Source organism: Molossus molossus, unplaced genomic scaffold (assembly GCF_014108415.1).
Source record: "Molossus molossus isolate mMolMol1 unplaced genomic scaffold, mMolMol1.p scaffold_m16_p_2, whole genome shotgun sequence".
Lineage (NCBI taxonomy): Eukaryota > Metazoa > Chordata > Mammalia > Chiroptera > Molossidae > Molossus > Molossus molossus.
In genome coordinates, this window is record NW_023425355.1 from 1966020 (window position 1) to 1991220 (window position 25201).

Consider the following 25201-nt stretch of genomic DNA (forward strand, 5'->3'; position numbering starts at 1 on the left):
TCAGAATCATGGCTTAAAGGGCTAGGGGACTCAATGAAAAATCTCATCTGGTCAGAAAGAAGCAATGCAAATACTCACATTCAAATAGTCACAGTGAACAGTGGTTCCGACTCGCCGTTTCTTCTTGGGAGGAAGTTGCTGTTTAGGGAACTTGAGAACCAGAGATTTTCTGCGAACCTCATCTGCACTGCAATCAATAATAACTTTCATAGCATGCAGTAATTATTTCTAGTCCCCATGGAAAAAAGCAACTACAGTGAAATAGTCCAAAGTACCTGAGCATAGGCCTGGGGAGAAAAAAAGCCAAACCAAAGGCCAGAAATTCACATTCTAAGGCTCAGATTAGGCAAGGCCTCATAGGATCTCCAAATTAATAAAGAACGAGGCAAGCCACAATTTCACCTCAGTTTCCTATTTAGAACATAGGGAACGAGGCTAAAGGAATTTCAAGAATTCTTTTAACTCCAACATTCTGTCTTAGGGTTAAAGGGCTAGGAAACTTAACTTACTCAGAATAGAAACAAGGGAGACATTAAAAACTGGTTTGCAAAAAAACCAAAAATACTAGTTTGAGCTTCCCTCAGTCATTAAAAGCCCATCTACCTTCTTCCCTTCCACTATATGGGACTGGGATCAAGAGGACTGGGGAAATTCAACAAGGACAGAAAAAGACCCCAAAACTTAGAAGAAACAGAAACAACTGAATATCAAATTTAAAAACAAACACAAAAAATAATTCAAATATATTTTGAATATAATACCCTACTGTACACTTCAGTAGTCCAAGGACAACTACAGAAAACACCTGACTCTATAGATTTGTTGTTGGAAGTGATATCGGTATTATAATTCTCAAACTATTTTGGATATACCATAAGACAAAGCAAATGAATAAATATACTGATGTTGGGAACCAGAGAAAAGATACAAATATAAAATGGAGGGAGATGAGAAAGAATCTGTAAATACAATTTGAATTGGAAGTATTTCTATGAAGTTGTGATTTACAATACATGTATATTTCCTAGTTCTGTCCACTAAGCGCCTAGAATAGAAGCAATGATATCTAGATCTTGGTTTCTAAATAGCATTCCCGAATAAATGGAACCAGGGCTCCTTTAGAGAAATGGCTGATTCTAGGTCTGGGACAGGGAAATTTCAAGGAGAGCCTAGAACATCTTGTGCCAGAAAGCAAAGAAGTTCTCAAAGATATAGGGTCATTTCAAAAGGACATAGGATCTCTGGTATGAAGGGGTCAAGTTTGGGACAATATAGGAATCAAAATTAATGATGAGGTTAAATTTACAAAGGAAAGAAACTCCACAATAGTACTCAAAAAGGGAGGGGAAGCTTTTCTTTATAAAATGCCATTTAATGTAGAAAGAATGCTAGAATTAGAAGGAAAAAACCATTGTTTTGCAACCTCCAATGTAATACTAAATTTAGGCAAGGATCATCAATGGATGCTAAAACTGTTGAGAGAATGACTTAGGGATCAGGATATTGATCCACATATTAATTACAACATGTGTGGAAAAACATACCTTTATTACAGAGGATCATCACTTGAACGAGATGATTAAAACAGTAAGAAAACCTGATACAGTGAGCTTCCTGATGTGGTGTTTAAGTATACAATACCACCTATGCAATAACCTTGCCAAGGACATTTAATCTGAATATAATCAATGAGAAAATAACCAGACAAATCCAGAATGGGGGATATTTTATGAGACAAATGGCCTGGACTCTTCAAAAAAAGTCAATTATCATAAAAACCAAACAGGGTGGGGAGGACAGTTCTAGATTAGGAGAGACTCAAAATACTTAATGTTTGAACTAGGACTGGATCCTGAATTTGGAGACAGGCAATAACGACACTGAGACAGCTAAGGACATTTGAATAAGAACTGGATATGAGATACTACTGAATCAACATTAATTTTCTCAGTTGTAATAATAAGTATCATGTTGTTATGTCCTATGCTAAAGAATTTATAAGGGAAATGTCATGATGCCTGCATCTTATTTCCAAACAGTTCTGCCAAAAAAGATGAAGTATATAAAGATGAAACAAATGTGACAAATGCTAACAGTAAATTTAGAGGAATAGTATGCTGTATTAGTCTTTCAAATTTTCTGTAGGTTTGCAATATTTAAACTAACAAGTTAGGGGAAATTTTTAATTTAAAAACTTCTCCATTTAAGTTCTCTTGAGGGCAAGAGATAGACAGGTATTAAACATAGTTGATGTCTCCTTAATCTTTTTGGATGGTCTATAATTAGAACATCCTGAAATTAGGGACCTTATAAATATTGAGTACCTGGAAACAGAAAAGGAAGAGCATCTACTATATGCCAGGCACTGTGCTTTAGTCTCTCTCATTTTTTTTTTCATAACTACCCTGGGAAGGGTAGTTTTATTTTGTAAGTAAGAAAACAGGTAATGCCCAAGAGCCAGTGGTGGAACTTAGTAAGTACTTTACAACAAAAGATTGTAATTTTCATTACTGGAACAATTACAGAGGAAAATCCATCAAAGTTCCTATGCCCTCAGTTCCACATCAGAAAATATATCCCATTCACCCCTGCCACCTCTCAATATCACCCAGCTCCAATAGATCTCTTCTGTGGCACTTCCTATCCCTTACCTCTCAATTAGCTGTTTCCCCAAGACGATCTTGGTCCCTTCAACCTTGATAAGTTCTTCATTATCATTATGAATGACTGTCTTTTCCAACTCCTCCTCCTGTTCCTCTGTCATGGCAACAGGGTTGGAAGGTGGAGCATTTGTTTGGTAATAGAGGGGGCAGAATTTGTTTGTCCTCATGTGTCCTATGGCTCCACAAGCCCCACATTTCAGCTGCAGGAGGAAAATATCAATGTCAGAGGTAAGCAGGCTGTATGATGTTAGCTTTAGGAAATATATACAACATGGGTAGTTCAGCCTACAATCTTTCCAGAATAAAACTAATTTAATTTCAATGAAGTTTCATTTTGCGTAGAAAAATAAAGTTAAACAAAGGTCTGCTAAAAATATATATATACAAGGCAAGAGAGAAACAAAGGCAGGCTCAGAATTTTGTTTGAAAAGTAACTGTTAAATACCTTCAACCAGAAGGCATTAGACAAAAGTACATATATGGAAATGACACTAAAAAATACAGAGCGCATACTCTGGTTTCTCTTCAGATCGCATAAATCTTTCGCCTTTTAAAAAATACAGAGCACAGCCCTGGCCAGTTTGGCTCAGTGGTTAGAGCGTCGGCCTGCGGTCTGGAGAGACCCGGGTTCGGTTCCCGCTAAGGGCACGTATTTCGGTTGCAGTTTGTCCCCGGCCCTGGTTGGTCGTGCGGGTGGCAGCCACTCGATGTGTCTCTTCACGTCGATGTTTCTCTCTCTCTCTCCCTTCCTCTCTCTCCCTCCCACTCTATCTGTACAAAAAATGGAAAAATATCCTCGGGTAAGGATAAAAAAATAAAAAATAAAAAATAAAATAAAATAAATGGTTTGCCTTTAAAAAAAAAATACAGAGCACGAACATTTCTTTAAAAATTAAGTAAGAGCCCTGGCCAGTTTGGCTCAGCGGTTAGAGTGTTCTGCCCGTGGACCAAAGAGTCCTGGGTTCAATTCCGGCCAAGGGCACGTACCTTGGTTGTAGTTTGTCCCCAGCTGTGATTGGGGTCATGCAGGAGGCAACCAATCGATATATCTCTCTCACATCGATGTTTCTCTCTCTCTTTCTTTTTCTCCCTCTCTCCCTCCCACTCTATCTGAAGATAAACAGAAAAATATCATCGGGTGAGGATTTAAAAAAATCAAAGAAAGAAAGAAAAGGGAGAGGATTTCCACTCCCAATTTGAGTTGTAAACTATGCAAATAGTAAATGTACAGAAGAAAAACTGTTGGAAGCCCAAGACTGCATTCAACAGCACAGGCAGCCAGCAGGGACATATTCCCAACCCCAAGGAAAAGGCTAAATAATACCAAGTTTCCATCTGTTTTGAAATCGACCCCATTTTCATCTGTAAAATGTGGTCAATGCTGTATCATATTTCTGTAAGATCATGTACAAGAAAGAAACATTAAAATACTTTAATGACCGCCGTGGCCGGTTTGGCTGAGCGGTTAGAACGTCGGCCTGCGGTCCAGAGACCAGGGTTCGGTTCCCGCTAAGGGCACGTACCTCAGTTGCAGTTTGTCCCCGCCCTGGTTAGGGTTGTGCGAGAGGCAGCCACTTGATGTGTCTCTCTTGCATCGATGTTTCTCTCTCTCTCTCTTTCTCTTCATGTTAACAGCAATTTAAATTTGTTGAGAATTTTATAAAGTGCTTCCCATGTATTACATCACTTAATACAACAACACCGTGAGATAGGTATCATTTTATAGAAGAGAAAATAGGTTTGAAGGGGTTATGGTCACAGAGTGCTATTAGATGGCAACCAGATCTGTCTAGATCTTCTGTTTGCAGTGCACGGTCCTTTGTACCAAACCACAGTTGCCTCATTTTATGGTGCACGGTACAGTCACACTGTATGCTGATATCTGGAATCCTACCTAAGTTATGTAAAGCAGCATGTATTTTATATTTGTTTCTATTGCTTCTTTTAATATATACAATTTAAAAACAAGATGTGTGCATGTGTAAGTATATATGTACATGTAAAAGAAATCCACCAAACCTATTTCAGCTCCTAGAAAATGTTTCCAATGGATGAGGTATGAAATGACACCCAATAGCACCAGATTAGGTTTGGTGTCATTGGTACCAGTCATACTAATACTGAAAATACTCAAGTAGCCACATCAATTCAGACTAGGTTTCGAAGATGCTGCCCTCATTCCCAGTAAGGGAGGATCCAAAAGCTAAGGAGAAAGATGTGCTTTCTTCTTTTCTTTGTTAGTTATGATCACACCACACTATACTTACTTTTAGGTCAGGACGCTCCTTCAATTTTTTTGGCTTTTTCTCAGGAGGACCCTTAAGCTTCTCCTTCTCCTGGTTCCGCTTAAGCCGCCTCAGCTGCTCTTGAATCCTCCGCCGTTCTTTTCGCATCTCTTCTCGATGTTGTTCATCAAAAAGGGCAAATTTTCGACTAAATAAAGGGGGCGGGGATCATAGGACCATAAGCAAACCTAAACCAAGAAGACTGTTTTGATAGCTAAATGTCTCCGAACTAAAGTAAATCATCCATACTGAAATAAAAGGGGTTATTTCCCATCTCCCCCACTCATCAGCCTTTCAGTTGCAGAGTGGCACCTCTCTCAGAACCTGAGTAATCCCTAATATTTTTGCTAGACAACCAACTAACCAAAATGCAAAGGATCCAGGCACAACTGAAAATCAGTCTTTGTTTTGTGGCGCACTTAGAATTCTCCCTGTGATTTGGCTCTACCAAACCCAAAGCTCTAAAGGCAAGATGGTTCCCTATTAGTAGCCTTCCAGGGACAAGAGTGTAGAACCCTGTCACTAAAACTCAAGCACCCACCCTCACTCCCATTCCCCACCATTAACATTTGTAATCCCGTGGAAAGTGGTGAGACAAACGCACATGAACTCCTCGTCTTTTGTGGTCCGTATGCGCACATAGGCATCGATAACAGCTGGTTTCCGGACCGTCTCACAGCGAACATACTCTTTCCCCTCTTCGTCTCGAAATGTGCGATAAATCTTGAGACAACGGCCAGTGGCAGAAGAGTTAAGACTAGTCACAGAAGCTGTGTCATCATCTCTGTGATTGTTTCCTGCTGCTGCCGAGCCTGCTGCTGCAAGGCAGAAAAAGATTTCCACACATTCCCCCTACCACCCAAATGGCCGTTTTCTTGGGGTTCAGTGAAAACCTCGAAGCTCAACATGCCACAAAACTATGGTTCTACAGAAAGTATAAAAGTCCCCACCAGCCCCCAAATATACTGATTTGTCCTTTCCTGACTTCATTTTACCACTGCCAATACTCCCATTTTTACAAGTGCAAAGTTCTGAAAGGATCTCAAAGAACTGCCTGTTTATAGAGGACAGAAGAGCAGTATTGATTCCTCTGAGCAACAGTGCAAGAGGAAAAGCCCAAACAGGAAAGAGTTGATGAGCATGTTAAAAAAAAAAAAAAAAAAAAAAAACACCCAAGCACCCAGGGGGGAAAATGTCACCACAGAAACAAATCGAGAGTCTCACGGCCTAGAGTATGCTTCTCAAACTTTAATATGAATGAATAGAAATCACCTGAGGATCAGATTCTACTCCAGTAGGTTTGGGACAAGGCCTGAGATTCTGCATTTCTAACAAGCTCTCGTGATGTAGATACTGCTGGTCCAGGACTACCCTGGTGGAAAGGCTTTATCACATCTTTACAAAGTAGTTCAGAATAACAAAATTACACAAAGCTTTTACAGACAGAAGGAAACAAAGGAGACTACTATGAGAATAGTCATTTAAACCTCCATCTTCAGCCTTTATCCTCTTTTCAGTGTCTACATCGAAGTTTTCAATTGCCTGCTTGACATTCATAGTAGGGCGTGTCATGGGGACCTCGAATTTCACACATCACACCTTCCCTTCTTAATACTGCTTCTTTCTTTGAAATGTACTACTTTAATCAATGGTACCACCATCTTTCTAGCAAGTCCAGAGTGAAATCTTAAGGTTACCTTGGTTTTTCTCTTTTCATTCCCAGTGTCCATATCCCATACCAGGTTAGGCGTTTATCATCTCCACCCTCAACTTCTGCAATTTTGGGTTGGTTATTTTTAAACCCTTTTTAGGATCTAAAACTGCTTTGAACATTTTCTGAAAATTATGGATCTTCCCAGAAAAGGTACATATGCATAGAATTTTACATGTAATTTCAGAGAGTTCAAGAACAACCCTCCAAATTCATCCATAGATTCTGTACTAAAAATTCTTACCCTCTAGGATGAATGAATGCCCAGAAAGCTCACTTGATGGACAGCACTGATAACCTTGGCTTGGCAAGGCGTGGCACAGATGGAAGCAGTTAGTAGATTGGCAGTATCTCTTCCCTTTGTGCCCCCCAGACAAAGCTAGAGTCCAGTTTTCATCAATCTCTACCTCATCTACAGGCTTTTCTACACATTCCCTACTACTTCTGCCTGGTTATGAGTCTGAAGTTATTTATATCTCTTTGATCCTTCTCTTTTTTGTCTGTCTGTCTGTGAAGCCACTACCCTCACCCAGCAGCATCCGCTGTAATTCCTTCCGCTCCTGCTCCTCCCGTTCACGTGACAGCTGAGAGCTGGTTTTCTTATTCTGCAACATGTTCTCGATATTCTTTCCCATTTCTTCAAAGTCACTGTCTTCAGCTGAGCTGCTATCTGTGTCAGTTGATAGGACTTCAGTTGATGACAAAACCCTAAAAAGAGAAAGAAATAAACTAAGACAAGGGAAAATATGAAAGTATAGGAAAACCTGAACAAATATGGTTTTAGGAAAGAATAGAAAACTGGAAAATCAACTTTAAAAAAGAATACTCAAAATCCACTAAAGTCATGAGACCCTACCAGAAAAGCTTTACAAAGTTTTCCTAGACATTTAGTCAACAAGGCAAGTTTGAAATATGAAATAGTATAGCATTTCATACTGAGAATTCCCAGAGAAAGTCCGAGAAACAAATCAGCATATTGCTCATTTTTAATAGGGCTTTACCATCCTCCAGCCAGTAAGCCTTCAAAGAAAACACACCTGTCCCCTATCACCACTGTGGTTGGCTGCCAGGCCCAAGTAAACCACAAAAATTACCACGGAACCAAAGCTCAAACCTAGCACACCTTACCATTCAAAACCCTTCAAAACGAGTTTTTTTGAAGGGAGTAGGTACTCTAGCAGAATTATGAATATATACCACACTGAAATCTCAGATACCTCACTACCTAAGTCACATTATTACGTGACCTCCTATTCATTATCAAATAATATCTGGGACCCCACCCCCTGCCAGCTTGGAGTTCCTGTGGCACTAAAACAACATACTTGTTCTGTAGGTCAAAGATGCGTTGACATTCCTCTTTGTAACGTTCTTGATGCTCAGCCACAGAAAACCTTGATCCACGGGCAAATTTACTCATTGGCCCTTCTCCAGAGCGGGCCTGTTCGGTTGACATTGTTCGTACCACATCAATCACTTCCCAGCGGGACAACTTTTTAATCTACAAGAGAGACAGACATACACATACACGAATCATTCAGGGGTTTCACAGAACAAACCAAAGCACTGTAAGAGGGGTAGACAAAAAATTCACACAAAGCAAATTAAACAGAAAGCTTTGGGAAAGTTAACTCCTAAAAAAGTATCCAAGATCCAATCAGCTACATGCTACATCACAAAATTCTTCAGATAGTTCTTTAACTTCTCCCTCTTTATACAAAGCCCATAGGATGCCTGGCTGGTGGGCTCAGTGGGTTGAGTGCCATCCCATGCACTAAGAGGTCACTGTTCCCAGCCAGGGCACATGCTCGGGTTGCAGGATTGATCCCTAGTAGGGGCCATGCAGGAGACAGCCAATCAATCTTTCTTTCTCCCTCAAATCAATAAAAACGTATTCTTAAAAAATCATAAGCCCCTAGGAACCTTTAAGTTTCCCCTTCCACACCCACCTCTTCCTCAGGCACACCAAATTTGCGTAGAAGTTGCTTGGCATTTTTCAGAGAGAGGCGACGGAGGTCTGCATCTGTTCCTGTCACTGTCTTCTTCACTGGCTGAGGCTCCTTATCATCCTAGCGCAAAAACAAAACAAAACAGGTAAGAATCCCAAGAAGTTGAATTCCTTATAATAGGCATCTAAGTTCATCCCGTCAACTTAACTGCTTTCCAGATCCTCTATCCCATTAGGCTCCACTATTTAACCTCCATTTCCTCCTCCCTTGATTTTCGCCTTCTAGAAATTCAGACAGTCTCACCTTCTGCTGTGTTGGTTTGTTTGGAATCTTCACATAGGAAAATCCTTCACCACATCCTGTGGGATCTGCCACCCCAGTCACCTCCAAGAGACACTTGCCCTTCATAGCAGCAATGAAGGCCCTTGTGGTATTCCAAGGAGCAGTGCGAACCTGAGGTATAGAAAAAGATCCTAAAGGCTGAGGGAATCTTTGCTCTATGTCTAGCCAGATTTAGATGGTTGGAATACTTACAATAATATACAATTGGATGCTTTCTTAAACTGTCCACAAAGTTCAATGATTACATAAAGCTACCCAGTACTCAGCTTGCTGTTCTTCTTTTCTATGATACTTAAATTGTGTTATTATATAGAGTCAAGATTGCAGTGTGAGGAGGAGTATCTGGAACAATGATACCCTTTCAGCAGTTTTCAGACGTGCTGCCCACACCCTCGGGATGTGCAAAGAGGTGAGTTAGACTGACGATTTTATTTGTTTGTCCAATTGCTCAAATGGCTTTAGAATGACCTAGATAGTCTCATAATCAGATGATAAACATGCTTTACGAAGCACTGACCCCAACCCAAGTAGCACTAAACCAAAGTCCATTCCACCTCTGCCACTATTTTGGTCAAAAATGCCTATCCTCTCCTGGGTCCCTAAACAGTGTTTACCAACCCCACAAAATAATCAGGGAATTAAGGGGAATGTGCTTGTCTACACAGGTTAGTCAAGAGTACATTAGCTAGAAAGTGGCCATTTCTCTATTCAAAATTCAATCTTGAAGGCCTTCAACAGAATCCTTACTTAATTTCTGAAATTCTTAGTCATCATCATTTTTCACTTCAATCTCAAGAGAATAGTACAGCAATGCTTCTTTACTCAGTTTCACCTCATTTATAATCATTCACTCACTGACTGACTGATTGATTTGAATGATTATCTACCACATGCCAGAACTGCTTTTTCATGGACTTCATATTAGTGAGGAAGAAACAATCAACCAACCAAATTCAACACCGCACGATCAGTGCCATGATAGGAAAGAAAATAGTACTATATATACATAAAGAAAGAAAGGATGATCCAATCTGAATGAAGGGCGAGAGTGAGGGCAAGAGTCAGGGAAAGCTTCCAAGAGAATGTAACTTATAGATGAAGGTCAGGTGGTAGAAGAGTGGAGAGAAAATATTCCAGGTAGAAGGAACAGAAGTTATAAAAACCTAGAAGGCAAGAAAAAGAAATTTAGGGAACTGACTGAGTTTTAGTATGTTTGCAGCTTAGAGTACAAGATAGGCAATGACAGGAGATGAGAGGAGGTTAGAGTTGTATACAAGACCCAAGTCATACAGATCCTTATAAATCATGTTAAGGTCTTCTTCCTGAAAGAAATATGTCCCCAAAGGATGTCTTTGGGCAAGAGAGTGATATGATCAAAAATTTGTCTTGAAAGATCATTCAACTTTAAATAACTTTTATCTTCATTGTTGAAAATATTACAGATGTCCCCTCCCTTTTTTTCCCATTGAACACCTCCTCCCCACTCCCACCATCCCCCCCCACCGCCCGCCTGCCTTCACCTCACTGTTGTCTATGCCCATGGGTTATGCATATATGCACATAAGTTCTTTGGTTTATCTCTTCCCCCTTCCCCCTCCTCTACCCTCTGAGGTTCATCAGTCTGTTCCCTATTCCCATGTTTCTGGATCTATTTTGTCTGTCAGTTCATTTTGTTCATTAGATTCCACATATAAGTGAGATCATGTGATATTTGTCTTGTTTTTACTGGCTTATTTCACTTAGCATAGTACTCTCCAGGTCCCTCCATGCTGTCTCAAAGGGTATGAGATCCTTCTTTTTTACAGCTGCGTAATATTCCAGATGCTAGAATGATTGGACATTCATTCATATGTAAAAAGAACCTTAATCTATACCATGTACCCTACCTATATATAATTAATTCAAAATAGATCTAAAGATAAGATTGAAAACAATAGAACTTTTAGAAGAAAATATAAAGTCTTTGTGACCTGGATTTAGATAAAAATTTCTCAGATATAACACCAAACCCATGAGTAACAGAGAAGATTGACAAGTTGGACTTCTGCTCTTCATAAGAAACTGTTAAGACAATTAAAAGAAGAGCCACAGGTCCTCGCTGGGTAGCTTGGTTGGTTAGAGCATTGTCCTGATATGCGGGTTTGATCCCTGGTCAGGACACATACAAGAACCAACCAATGAATGCATAAATAAGTGGAACAACAAATCAATGTATCTCTCTCTCTTTCTTACCACCTTCTTATTTCTCTCTCTAAAATCAACAAATTAAAAATACCAAAACATTTTTAAAAAAAAAAAAAAAAAGAAGAGCCACAGACCAGGGAAAATCTTTGCAAATCACATACCCTACAGAAGACTCAGACCTAGAATACATAAAGAACTCACAAAACTCAATAATGATAATAAAACAAGCAACTAATTAAAAATAAAAATGGGCAAAGAGATGAACAAACACTTGAGCAAAGAAGATATCTGGATGATCAATAAGCACATGAAAAGAAGCTCAACATCCTTCCCTATTAGAGAAATGCACATTAAAACCACAAGGAGAGACACACACACACAAAACATGGAAAATAACAAGTGTTTACAAGGATACGGAGAAACTATAACTCTCATACAGTGCTGGTAAGAATGTAAAATGATGTGGCCACTGTAGAAAATAGTCTGGCAGTTCTTCCAAAAGTTAAGCATAGAACATGATATAGCAATTCTACAAGAAAAAGGGAAACATGTAAAAAGATTTATACGTGAACATTCACAGCAGCTTTATTCATAATAGCCAAAAATGGAATAACCAAAATATCCTTCCATGAGTTATTAAACAAAGTATGGTACATCCATACTATGAAATACTGTGCAGCAATGAAAAGGAACAAACTATAGCCCTGGCTGATGTGGCTCAGTTGGTTGGGCATCATCCCACACACCAGGAGGTTGCTGGTTCAAATCCAGGTTAAAGACACATGCCCTGGTTGTGGGCCTGATCCTAGGTAGGGGGTGGACAGGAGGCAGCTGACTGACGTTGTTCTCTCACATAAGTGTTTCTCTTTCTCTCTCCCTCTCCCTTCCTCTCTCTCTAAAAATCAATAAACCATTCTTTAAAAAGAAAATGAAGAGTTCTGGAGATTGATTGTACAACAACGTGAATGTACTAACACTACTGAACTGTACACTTAGATTAAGACAGCCCATTTTATATAACATATAAAAAAGAAAGGGTGCGTACTATGTGATTCATTTATCTAAAATATTAGAAAATGGAAACTCATCTATAGTGATAGAAACCAAATCAGTATAGTTATCCAGGGGACAGGGAGGGTGGAGAGAAGAGAGCAAGGGATTTCTAAGGGGCACTAAAAAACTTGGGGGTGACAAATACACTTATTATCTTGTCATGAGAATTTCAAAGGTATAAACATATATCAAAACATACCAAATAGTACACTTTAAATAGGAGTTGTTTATTCAATGTCAATCATATCTCAACAAAGCTGGGTTTGTTTTTAAGGATAAATGGAATGTACTAATACAAAATGTAAATGTAAAGCCTACCTCATCATCGATCTTCATCTGGAAATCTTCCTCATTTTCTTCTTCTGGAGCAAAAAAGGACTTCTCACCATAGCCAGCATCCTGGAAAAGGACAAATCCATCCATTAATCAATCAGTTAACACAAAACAAGTTTCATTGAATACAGTTTCACTGAATACAGACTATCAAAGCACATTTTGCATACAGAAAAGGTATTGTCTAGTTTTTGCTGCATCTATCACCATTTTACATCCTTAGGCTATGACAACATAAGGAAGCTGAACAGAAATGCTCATTAACTCCGTGGGACTGAGTTGCACTACCTCCCCTCAGCTCGATCTGGCACATGCTGGCCTGACAAGGGCACCGTGCTTCTTTAAACCACATGTGCAGCACATCACCACAGCCCATCTGGAAAGTTGTGGCAAACAACTGAGAAGTATTTTCCCTGTTTACATACCTGTCTTGTAAAGAAGAGACTTCAAAGTCACCACCAAATGGATGAGTAACCATTTTCAAAGCAAAACAATCTGCACTAAGTCCCCCTCATTAAGCCTTTCCATTGATATTTAGCTATACTGTAGTTTTCCCCAGAACCTATATACCTCATACAGAATTTTCAATCTTCCCCGTCATTTCTAAAACAGTGAGAATGGTCTTCGTCCTCATCTCTCTGAAAACCCACAGGCGTCTACGGCCATACCACCCTGAATGCGCCCAATCTCATCTGAAAACCCACAGGCACAGGCAGTACCCAAGAGGAAGATGTTCACCTTCAGTCGCTGCTCTGCAGCTATCATGCTGTAATAAGCACAGCACTGTTCTGGAGACACCATAGCTCTGATTTCCTCTTCGGTTGGTAAACGAAAATCAGACTTCAGAACCCACCAATTTGAGTCCATCCCTAGAAAAGATAGAGAGAATGACTTCCAAAGGCCCTTTTATTACCAACAACAGGGATAGCAAACCAAGACTGAACCAGGCAATGACCTAAGAGGTACTAGGCCTAGCCACAATTAGCCCGACTAACCAAGAAAATCCCTACGGCTAGGTTTCCTACATCTCATATAAGACAAAATCAAGATGCAATTATAGCTTCCATAAGTAAAAGATCTGCTACCTCCTCCTTTTGATGATTATCTATTTCTATCTCTACTTTATCAGCTGTATGCTTATCCTTAACTGAAAGCCATAATTCCTTTCTTGGAAAGAGGCAAGGAAGACAAATAATCAGTCACAACTGATGACCTGTGCGTTTGAAGTCAGCGCAGAGCTTTAGCCTCTTCCGGATGCTGCTTTCTGAATGAGAAGGAAAGGCTTTCTTTATATCTTCCATTCGGATCCGCCGTGGCCGATCTGTACTCTTCCAGAACAGGCGGTAAATAAAAACCTGCCCAAAAAACCAAATCTTTTTTTATGTGGCCAAAAAAAGGATAAAAGTCACCAGGGTCCTTCCCCTGCTAAGCCTGTACGTGTTTTGATCTTTCCTGACATGCCCCCAAATACGCATACCCTTTTAAATGTCCTGATCCCCTCCCTATGCTCTCCTTACCTGGAGAAAGTCCCGAATATGTGTATTGGCCCTTTTGGAGTTGGGCCCAGGAACTTCAAATAAGGGGCACTGCTGGCCAACCACAAAGATATCCACTAATTCCCGAATGTAGTAACCTTGCCTTGTCCGAATGATAAGAAAATCAGTTTCTGGCATCTTATGAAGATAAATTGGGGCACGAAAAAGATTGTTCTCAAATGCCTAACAAAAGTAAAAACATGAAAGTTATTTTTCTAGAAACCCTAGGAAGTGTATGCAACTAAAGATAAAGAAAAACTATGCTAATTTGCTTTCTCCATCTCCATCACGCCATCTATCCAGTAATATAAACAAATTATAATATGGAATATCGAATGGGGTTAGATAAATCATTTTTCCCACTGCCTGATTTTAAGAGTTAGTAGTGAAGAAACCAAAAGATATAGATTCAAATGACCCTGACTACTCTGCTGCTATTTGCTGTCTGATGTCAGGTAATTTAATATCTCTGAACTTAATTTCCTCATATACAAAACTGAGATATTTAAAATGCCTAACACCTCACCAGATTGCTATGAAGATTATATATGAAAATCACTTTAAAAACTAACAAGTACTGCCCGGCCAGTGTGGCTCAGTGGTTGAGCGTCAACCCATGCACCAAGAGGTCACTGGTTTGATTCCCAGTCAGGGTACATGCCCAGGTTGTGGGTCAAATTCCCAGTGAGGGGTATGCAGGAGGCGGCCAATGGACACTCTCTCATTAATGTTTCTATATCTCTCTCCCTCTCCCTTCCTCTCTCTCTAATATAAAGAAAAAACATTTTAAAAAAACACAAACTAACAAGTACTATACAAGTAACCTTAGACCCCAGCATAGACCCTGATATAATAAAGGTGAGAGCAAAACATTTGTTAAATATATTTTTTTCAAACACAACAGAAACAACTAACAAAGTAGAAAGTGTGCTAGAGAAGACATTAAACACATAGGACAAAAACATTTGAGCTTGTTTAAGTAGCAGCCAGATGGGGATCACCTGTTAAAAGAAACCCATCATTCTAGGGAAAAACCTCAGAAAATCAGAAAAATGGCCAGAAAGAAGAAAGATCTTCAATATATGGGTGTGAAAAGAAAATCCTAAATATAAAATGTAGAGAGAAAAAAAACTACAGAAAATTTAAAAGTATCTTTAAGAAACTACACAAGTACAATGGGCAAAAATTAAAAGTATTTCCCTTAAGAATAGGAATAAGACAGGAATGCCCACTTTCGCCACTCTTATTTAACATAGTACTGGAAGTCTTAGCCACAGCAATTAGACATGAAAAAAACAGATGACATATTGTACATAGAAAATCCTAAAGACTCCATAAAAAATCTACCAGATTTAGTAAATGAATTTGGCAAAGTAGCAGGATACAAAATTAACATCAAGAAATTGACGGTATTCTTATATACCAACAATGAACTCATAGAAAGAAAAACTAAAAAAAAATAATCCCATTTACCACTGTGGCAAAAAAATTAAGATACCTAGGAATAAACTTAACCAAATAAGGACCTCTTCACAGAAAACTACAGGTCATTGAAAAAAGAAATAGAGAAAGATATTAAAAAAAAGTGAAGTAGCCTTGGCCAGTTTGGCTCAGCGGTTGAGCATCAGCCTGCAGACCAGGGTCCTGAGTTTGGTTTCCGCTAGGGGCACGTACCACAAGAAAAAAAAAAGGTGGAAGTATATACCTTGTTCATGGATTGGAAGCATTAACATCATTAAAATGTCCATACCAACCAAAGCAATCTACACATTCAATGCAATCCCCATTAAAATACCAATGACAGTCTGGCCGGTGTGGCTCAGTGGTTGAGCATCAACCCATACAACAAGAGGTCGCTGGTTCGGTTCCCAGTCAGGACACATGCCCAGGCTGTAGACCTGATCCCCAGTGGGGGCATGCAGGAAGCGGCCAGTCGATGTTCTCTCTCATCAATGTTTCTATCTCTCTCTCCCTTTCACTTCCTCTCTCTCTAAAATCAATAAAGAAAAAAAAAATTTAATAAAATAATATACCAACAACATATTTCACAGAACTAGAACAAATACTCCAAAAGTTTATATGAAATAAAAAGAGACCCCGAATGGTCATAGCAACCTTGAAAAAGAAGAACAAAGTAGGAGGGATCACAATACCAGATATCAGGTTATACTACAAAGCCACTATAATCAAAACAGCCTGGTACTGACACAAGAACAGGCAGATAGATCAATGGAACAGAACAGAGAACCCAGAAATTGACCCAAGTCATTATGCTCAATTAATATTTGACAAAGGTGGCAAGAGCATACAGTAGAGTAAAGACAGCCTCTTCAATAAATGGTGTCAGGGCCCTAGCCGGTTTGGCTCAGTGGTTGGAGCATCAGCCTGTGGACCAGAGAGTCCTGGGTTCGGTTCCCACTAGGGGCACATACCAAAAATAAAATAAATAAATAAATGGTGTTGGGGAAGATTGGACAGCTACATGCAAAAAAATGAAACTAGACCATCAACTTTCTTTTGACCTAGTGATCCTATTTCTGGGTATATAATCCTAAGAATCCCGAAATACCAATCAGAAAGAATATATGTACCCCTATGTTCACAGCAGCACTATTTACAATCACTAAGGTCTGAAAACAGCCCATGTGTCCATCAAAAGATGAGTGGATAAAAAAAGCTGTGATACATATACAGAATGGAATACTATGCAGCTGTAAGAAAGATCTCTTATCCTTTGAGACAACATGGAGGGAACCTGGAGAGTATTATCCTAAGTCAAACAAGCCAATCAGAGAAAGACAAATATCACATGAACAAAATAGACCTAGAGACATAGAAGTAGTGTACAGGCTGACAAACCTCAGAAGAGGGGGAGGGATAAACAACAGAACTTATATGCATGTATGCATAACCATGGACATAGACAACAATGCTGGGGGGCCAGGATTGGGAGGAGGGTGTCAATGGGGGAAAAAGGAGAAATGTCTGTAACAAAAATTTAAAAAAAGAAACTACAAAATTAGCCACAAATGAAGGGCATGGATTGGTAGAAAATCTCAAAACGAAGTTACAGGCGAGAATGCCAGGAACAATATTAAAAACAGTACCCAAGCCCTGGCTGGTTTGGCTCAGCGTTTAGAGCATTGGCCTGAGGTCCAGAGACCCAGGTTTGGTTCCCGCTAAGGGCACGTACCTCGGCTGCAGTTTGTCCCTGGCCCTGGTTGGGTCGTGCAGGAGGCAGCCACTCGAGGTGTCCCTTTCACGTCGATGTTTCTCTCTCTCTCTCTCTCTCTCTCTCTCTCTCTCTCTTTCTCTTCCTCTCTCTCCCTCCCACTCTGTCTGAACAAAAAATGTCCTCGGGTGAAGATAAAAAAAATGGCACCCAAAACATGGTGGGAAATGGACCATAGATACAAAGGATAAAGGAAAAAAAAGGCTCTGTAGATGCTTTAGAAAAATAAGCAATAGTAATAATGAAATAAACTTGGTATAAGAGTAGGGAAAGTGGTTAAGATTGCTAAGAAAAATGCAGTGGAGGAACAAAGGCAAATGCTAGAGATTTCCTCACATCCTTTGTAGACGACTCTACTTCCCCTTAACAAAATATGTAAAAGCTAAGTGACCAGAGAGCCCCGCTGCATCCATCAGAACAAAGAGGGGGTTACTTCACTATGGCTGAGGACTATAAGGTTCAGGTGTGGTTCAATACTCAAAATGACAACTAATACAATCAAAACATACCAATTTTATACATACAAGTCAAAATTAACTACAGTAAATAATCACTCCTAGGTTGACTTCCCTATGCCACCTACGCTTCTGGACTTCTTACTCTGTGAATTTTCAAAAAACTGTTTTTTAACAGCACAGTTGAGTTCTCTCTCTCTCTCTTTTAAAATTCATTTGAGAGAGAGAGAGAGGAAGGAAGAGGGAGAGAAAGAGACATCAATTGGCTGCCTCTTGCACACCCCCTGCTGGAGATTGAGCCCACAACCCTGGCATGTGCCCTGACAGAACCTGTGACCTTTTGGTGCATGGAACGATGCTCAACCAACTGAGCCACACCAGCCAGGACTCAAAAAACTATTTTAAATGTACCTTATGAATAACATAATTAAGAGTCAGTTTTAATTTAAAAAATCAAAAACATTTTGGATTATAATAGTCTTCCCCATACTTGATGTATGAATAGTATCTCAATCAACTAGAATCGGCCCTTTCTGAACGAAATAGCTGCTCATCTGTCAATTTCCTTAGGGAAGGGTTATAAAAGGAAAGAATTCCTCACCTGCAGCAACTGGCCAGGATGGAGAGAGCCTAGGAAAGGAGACGTATGGCAGTATACAGTTTCTCCATATTTACAATCTGGGGCTCCGGGATCTTTTCCAGGTTTCTATATGAAACACAGCAGACCCAGTTACTACCACAGAATATAATCAATAAGCCCGCACAAAATATTCCATGAGCATGGCATTTTACTAATATTATGAACTACAAAAAAGATGCCATTCCTTTATCCTAAGAAACTTACAGTATAAAAAAGACAAAATACATGTTCACAGATTATTGTGGGATATCTAACTACAGGTATATTAATAAAGATTTTCTGAGCAGAGACTTACCCGCTTATAATAGTTTTTTATCTTGGTTGCCATGCCAACCTGCATCATTAATGGTCCATTTTCCTCACTGTATTCTGCTAGAATAAGATCTCCATCTTTGCCTGTGAGGTCCTGAGGTGTGCGCATAAAAAACATCTCTCCACCACCTGAAGCTTGCCTCTCTTGTTCTCTCATCTGCCCAGAACAAAGAGAATACAGTCCAGCTCCTCATAGGACAATAATGACACACATCAATGCTGTCCATTCCAAAACAATGACATCAAAAACAATTTTATCTTGCCTTTTTTCAGTTACATTAAAAATTTTTTCAAACACATGAACATTTATTATCCCACATCCTAGATACCAATGTTTAAATCTTTACCATGATTCACCTGTAACTATCTCTCTACAGATTTTGAACCACTTTTGAAAGCTGCAATCATTACACTTCACACTTAAGTATTTTCACATGCACCTCCTAATAGGGACATTCTCCCAAATATCAACATTCTATTGCAGCTGAGATAATAAACAGTAATTCCCTAATACCATCTAACATCCAGCCCATTTCCCCAATTAATACTTTAATGTTCACTTTTATAGCTGTTTTTTTTTTTTTCTAACTAGGACTCAATCATACCTTAGCCTTCTTTTTTATGTGCTTTAGCAAGGGCTGGACTGAGTGGGGACCTGGTTGAGACAGTGCCCCAAAGGAGTATTTCTTCAGAGGTGGGCGATGGAACTGCCGGAGTTTGATGGGCCCCATATGGGTGGGAAAGAAGGGCTGCCGTAATTCCACAGCAGGAATTGAGTGCTAAGACAGAAAATACAAGGATTCAAATTAAATACTAACTCCAGCCTAGGCAAGATTGATTCATATTCCCCATCAGAACAAAGCAGCGGTTCCCATCCACCACAGAAAAATGCTTTTACCTGGATAATATTTCCTCCAAAGGTGCCTCGAAGACCCTGTTGCTTGGGGTAGTAATATTCATCATTGGAGAGATTCCATGGATCTTTCACTTCTGGCTGAGACATGTTCTAATGACAGGTCATCAAACAAACCTTAAGTCAGACTTCCCTTCTCCATTACCTTCCTTTGTTCTTCTAAACCCTAACACCCCTTTCCCTTCACAGACCTGCTGTGGTTCCTCCTTGATGACTCCTGTTTTCCCTAAGAGAATTCGACTCTTCTTCAGAGATGATTCCTTTTTACTCTCCTTGGAGGGGGAGTTAGATGTGGCCTCTTCCTTCTCATCAGGAATTTCTGAGGATGAAACAAAGTCACTTTGGAGTTGCTATCCCTAGAGAGTCACCTTTCCTACTGATACCTTTGCAATTCCGAACCAGATCTCTCACCCACCAGACCATTTCCAGTCCATGATTTACTCTAACCGAACTATACTCCTGACATCGGAAAGGTACTCCTTTCCAACATTCCTACAGTATGTGTTTTCCCTAAACAATATACAAATACCAGAAACTGACCACCACAACTTTCCTCTCTCAAACTGCTACTTGGAAGCTTCTAGTCTTGACCTTCCCAAAACTTCTGATTTCTTCCTGTTCCTTGACATTAGCTACAAGCTGTCAACTATGAAGGAGTAACACTGGTCCCTGCCAGTGCCTTACCTAAAATGAGGTTCTCATCATTGGGATCAAGTGTCAAAACAGGAGGCTCCAACAGCCGGGGCATGGCCTGAGCATCCCAAATGATATTGTCCTCCCAACGTCCATACACCAGCTCCTCATTGTCAATGGGAAAAATGGAGTACCAAGGCTTGTCATCATCTAGTGTGGCTGCAAAACCTAGTCAAAACAGAATAAACATTCAATAACACAAAATATTTATACTCCTTTCAATCATGATTTTAGCAAAAGGAAAAGGAGCAAATGTTAGCAGAGTTAATCATGTGACTGAAAAGTTACCGGTGTTACTGAAAAGGAACCTAATACAGTGTATTTCTCATTTTGAAATGTTACAGACAAAAAATGTTCACTGCAATATTGCTTGTAATAGTCAAAATATGAATGACCAAATGTTTAATGAGAAATTGGTTAAATTATGGTAATAAATAACACAGTAAAATATGTCAATGATGACAGTAAATGTATTAGAAATGTAATAATTATTGCTAAATTATGAAAACATCCACACAAGAATACTATACAACCAAAACCAACAAAGTATTTAGAATGGAAAGAAGAAAAACTATTTCTTAGATTTAAAAATAAGACATTTTGGTTTTTCCTCCAAATTATAAAGTACTCCAGGTTAACTGAGAAAAATCTAGAAAACAGAGAAAGGTATAAAGAAGAAAACTAAAGTTTGTGATGTTACAAACCAGAAATAACCACTATGTACCCCATGGTATATCTTATTTTAGTCAGCATGGTGCTTTTTTTTTTCACAAATACAAACAGGATATTAAATATGCTACTTCATATCTTTTTCCATTTAAAATGAGCATCCCATGTCATTCAACTTTCTTTATGAAGAACTTTGAATGACAGAGAATATTTATGTTAAGAGAAAAGCACAGTATACAAAACTATCTATAGAGATGAGCTCACCCGCATACACACACAGAAGACAGAAAATTGAAAACAAAACACACCAAAAAGTTAAAGGGTGATAATCTCTGAATAGAATTACCAGTGATTTTTGATACTGTGTTGCATTTTCAAAGTTTTCTACATGGCATAGCTTTTTTTGGCATATTTAAGGAGAGAAAAGGCAAATTCCAGAATGATGAAGACGAAGGGGCTTTGTAAACAAAAACAGACTATAAAGATAAAGCATCGTTATGGTGCAGAAAGATCTTTAACTTTAAAGTGGTTTTCACATTTTTCTAATGAGAAATCAGAGTTCCATCCAAGCTTGTTAATAGTGTAAAAAAAAAAAACCCAAACTATTACAGAATAGAATAAGGGCTCAGATCCCAAACATTTCCCCATCCCTCAGCAGAAGAAAAGTACAGAGCAAAGCCCACTTAGGGTTACTGAGATGAAGGCAGTGTGCTGGACACAGCTGGCATAGCAGCATACCTTGCTGCACATTGTAAGCCATGGCATTCCTAGTCATGCTGGAAGGAAGCCAGCCTGCCAGACTTGCACGCTGAGGCTTTGTCCCTTTGTGTTTGACATCTTCCCCATCCCAGATGATATCATCCTCCCAATGCAGTTGTGTCACCATCAGGAAGTTTTCATCAGCCAGAAGATCAGTGCCATTGCTTTCCTCAAGTTTCCTAAATTCCTGTAAAAGTAAAGAAGGAACAGCAAATCCCTGAATACTCGCTGGTCCAAGTTCCCACTCCAAATCCCACATCAGATACATCAAATGTGGTCCTTGACTTGAGAGAAAAACCTGGTAATGAAGGAACTTCTGCTCTCTCCTACTCCTAGTCTAGCACAGCACTCTTTTCGCAAACAGAATTCTTGCAATGGGGCCTAGCTGCCAGAGTGATATACCAGACCAAGCAAAAAGATGAGACCTAATCTCCCACCAAAGAAACCCTACCCATTATTTTCCCAATTAAACAGTAAAGTAAAACTGCTAGGGCCCTGGGCACACTGATTCTTTTCTTCCATACCAGTGTTGCTTACCTCTATCATTCTACCTTTTATCACAGGTTCATGTTCCATCTTTCTTAGTTTGAAGCCATAGTCAAACCCACTGCCGTCTTCAGGGACACCCAGCATATCATACCACAGCTGGGCAGGCCCATAACGCCACTCAGCCACTCTTGGTTTGGTATCTGTCACTTTATCTATATCTCCAGTAGACTGGGAAAACTTGGACTCCACAGGAGCCATCATTGTAATCTGCAACAGAACAAAGAAGTAGAAGGGGAGGAAGATTTCCTGATCACAGATGTCTTAAGACTATAAGGGATTAACAGGCAGGAGGGAAATTTAGAGGAGCCATAAGGATGATTCTTGAACAGGACTGAAGTCAGAATACAGTGAAGGTATATCCTGGCACACTGCCTATCATTTAAACTTACTTATTCATTAGTGTGTATATTACCATTTGTCTGCCCCCAGTACTTTTCTATTACAGTAGAGAAGGGACAGCCACTGGGATTGAACTCATGATTAGTCACTGACAACACAGGACTCTGCCTGCTAAGGTGTTATTTCCCATTTAGACATGAGCTAAGGCTAATTCATTTGTCCCCCTCATAATCCCAGGACTCTATTTTGCCTACTTCATCATCAGAGAGACACTGTTCTGGAGGAGGTGGTGGAGCATAATCGTAGTTCCACAGAGACTTCTGGATGACTTCTGATTCTACTGAGCCTTCCACCTCTTGGATCTGCTCTTCCTGTATCAGCTCACGGTGCTTCTTCTTTCTCTTTCTCCGAGCACTCCTCCAAACAGATGGGACATTCTTCCCTGGTCCAAAAAGACGCAGGAAGCGTAACACCTAGAACACAGAACATGTTGCTATGTCAGAGACTCAATGTCAGGCAGAAAACAGCAGCCTCTGGGTCTGGAAATTCCCTTGAGGGGACTATTCAACTGTCAGGGAGGGAACAAGGAGTGCTGAATTCAGATTTATAACATCTATCCAAAAAATAAAGAAGTGCCCCTTAATAACTGGGACTAATTCTTTTAAGACAACAAAGACAATTTATAATGAGAACTATATAAATCACACGTACTACAATGTATACAGCTTTTTAAATGTCATTGAATAGGGAAAACTTTAGGTCTTATCCATTCTGTATTCAGCTTTCAACAAGAGAACTAATGAGGTCAGTGATTTTCAATGTAGATATTCTCCAGAGAAAGTACCTTCCCAGGCCGAAATTCTGGGAAAAGTTCTGTGACACTCGGCAACAGCTTGGTGGCATCATGCTGCATAATCCCAGCCAATGGTAGGGTCAGCTTTCCATCCTCAGATTCTGCCTGTGTTGCTTCCTGAGGTCCCATCTCAGATTCTGAGTCAGAGGAACTACTGAAGTCCACTTTCTCTGAGGCCAAAGAGGAAGGGGCAATGATGGAGGGCAAGATGATGCCTTCTCCATCTTCAGACACTGCAACAAGGAAGAAAAACCCCCTTGGCATGTAACTGTGAGCATATGTCCTTAAATTCAGCCAATAACCAGTCCAGGCGATATGCATGGCTCAGTGGCAGGGGATATAGTTCCAAGCACCCAAATTACTAGTAGTATGCAACCCAGAAAATTCATTCCAACTCAGTATCACCCACCATCCCCAACTCACCTTGTACCTGGTACCCTAGGGTTGTAATGAGAGAAAACAAACACTATTACTACATTTACTACTTTCTGTAAGTATGTGAGGTTAAAGGAATATGACCAATAACAAAATTATGTTCATACTTTCATACCAGTCAGGCCTTATCATGTCCAGTTCAGAGACCCAGAAGCTGAAGAATTTTTTAAGCCCACATGATAATGAAATTATTTAGCACAAAGTAAGATCCATGACATAAAGTTAACTGGTGTTATTTAGCCTGCAGACCGAAAAGGAAATGACTTAAAGCTCTAATAGGAGGAATTTAGGTTAACATAAGCCTCAAAATACAACAGGATCAAACACATTGCTCTTCTCAAGGTACTGTTGTAGACATAGAAACAGGTGCAGGGATCCTTGAAGACCCTGCCTTAGAAGTCTCTGAATTGGGTAGTTGGCTCCATATGACTTATATACATTCTAGGGTGCCTTCCCTATTTAACCATTTCTTTTCAAGAGAGTCATTTAACAGGTAGCTTCCAAATACCAATATGCAGACCAGTTGCTTCAGAAATTACTTAGGGAATGCTTTGAAATTCCTGGGGTCTACCCCAGATCTTCTGAATCACACTTTCCAGGGGTGGGTCAGAAATTTGTATTTTTTTTTTTTAAAGACTTGCAGTGATTCTGATGGGCAGCCAGATTTGAGAACCACTGACCCAAACATTTTCTTGAATGCATCCTAAAATACTGCTGTCAAACATTTTAAAAGTAAAACTTCCCTTTAATGTAGACATTTGAAAATTTTATGACTCACTCTGGAAGTTAAAGTCTTTCCCAGCAGCTTAATTTTAAAAGCCCCAGTGCACGCCAAAAACCTGGACTTAGGAATGGAACTTAAGACTTAGACAAAAGTAGACAGTCTCTGCTTACCACCGGTAATAGCATCCTGGTCCTTATCTTTCTTTAACGGTCCTGGGGGTGGAGGTGGAGGAGGCATCAACTTGCAGTCAATGTCTTCACAATCAGCATCATAGTCATCGTCATCATAATCAACTAAAACCAAGAAGGTGATCTCCTCGATATCCAGAATGTCAGAAAACAGCCCTGAGCTCCCTTGTCACTCAAGAATTTAAAGTACCACAGGAAGCACTATGCAAACCCCTTAACACACAAGAGGTGCAGTTTCCGCCTTCGGAAAGAGATAACATGGTATCACCAAATTGCTGTAACACTATGTATATATATTATACCTCATGCAGGAGTTGAGGGAGCTCACAAGAACTGCTTGAAACCTTTGCTCTTACTCCTGATCAAACCCTATTTTATTTTCACC

At 39.7% G+C, this 25201-nt stretch overlaps 1 protein-coding gene and 1 long non-coding RNA gene across 10 annotated transcripts in view; one reads left to right on the forward strand and one right to left on the reverse strand.

Moving 5' to 3' along the window:
• The window catches only part of TAF1 (TATA-box binding protein associated factor 1), a 54580-nt gene that overhangs the window by 24137 nt on the left and 5242 nt on the right, over positions 1-25201 (reverse strand). For 3 of the 9 annotated variants that reach the window (XM_036270373.1, XM_036270380.1, XM_036270377.1), the window contains 23 exons: positions 24799-24921; positions 23461-23702; positions 22871-23089; positions 22266-22484; positions 21708-21915; positions 20292-20468; positions 19799-19926; positions 19593-19700; positions 19300-19473; positions 18678-18851; positions 18344-18448; positions 14038-14238; positions 13734-13875; positions 13259-13389; positions 12506-12586; positions 8912-9061; positions 8609-8728; positions 7985-8160; positions 7189-7367; positions 5553-5766; positions 4931-5096; positions 2652-2863; positions 79-187 (listed from right to left, as the gene is read on the reverse strand). In XM_036270373.1, the coding sequence (XP_036126266.1) occupies positions 79-187; positions 2652-2863; positions 4931-5096; positions 5553-5766; positions 7189-7367; positions 7985-8160; positions 8609-8728; positions 8912-9061; positions 12506-12586; positions 13259-13389; positions 13734-13875; positions 14038-14238; positions 18344-18448; positions 18678-18851; positions 19300-19473; positions 19593-19700; positions 19799-19926; positions 20292-20468; positions 21708-21915; positions 22266-22484; positions 22871-23089; positions 23461-23702; positions 24799-24921 (3758 nt within the window). Of the gene's footprint in view, positions 1-78; positions 188-2651; positions 2864-4930; positions 5097-5552; positions 5767-7188; positions 7368-7984; positions 8161-8608; positions 8729-8911; positions 9062-12505; positions 12587-13258; positions 13390-13733; positions 13876-14037; positions 14239-18343; positions 18449-18677; positions 18852-19299; positions 19474-19592; positions 19701-19798; positions 19927-20291; positions 20469-21707; positions 21916-22265; positions 22485-22870; positions 23090-23460; positions 23703-23892; positions 23908-24798; positions 24922-25201 lie in introns of those variants that run through there. The other 6 variants (XM_036270375.1, XM_036270379.1, XM_036270374.1 and 3 more) reach the window with 5 other exon arrangements.
• On the forward strand, positions 8637-9360 carry LOC118635662. Its single transcript, XR_004960548.1, has 3 exons — positions 8637-8753; positions 8894-9066; positions 9264-9360. It is a non-coding gene; the product is annotated as an uncharacterized LOC118635662 (long non-coding RNA).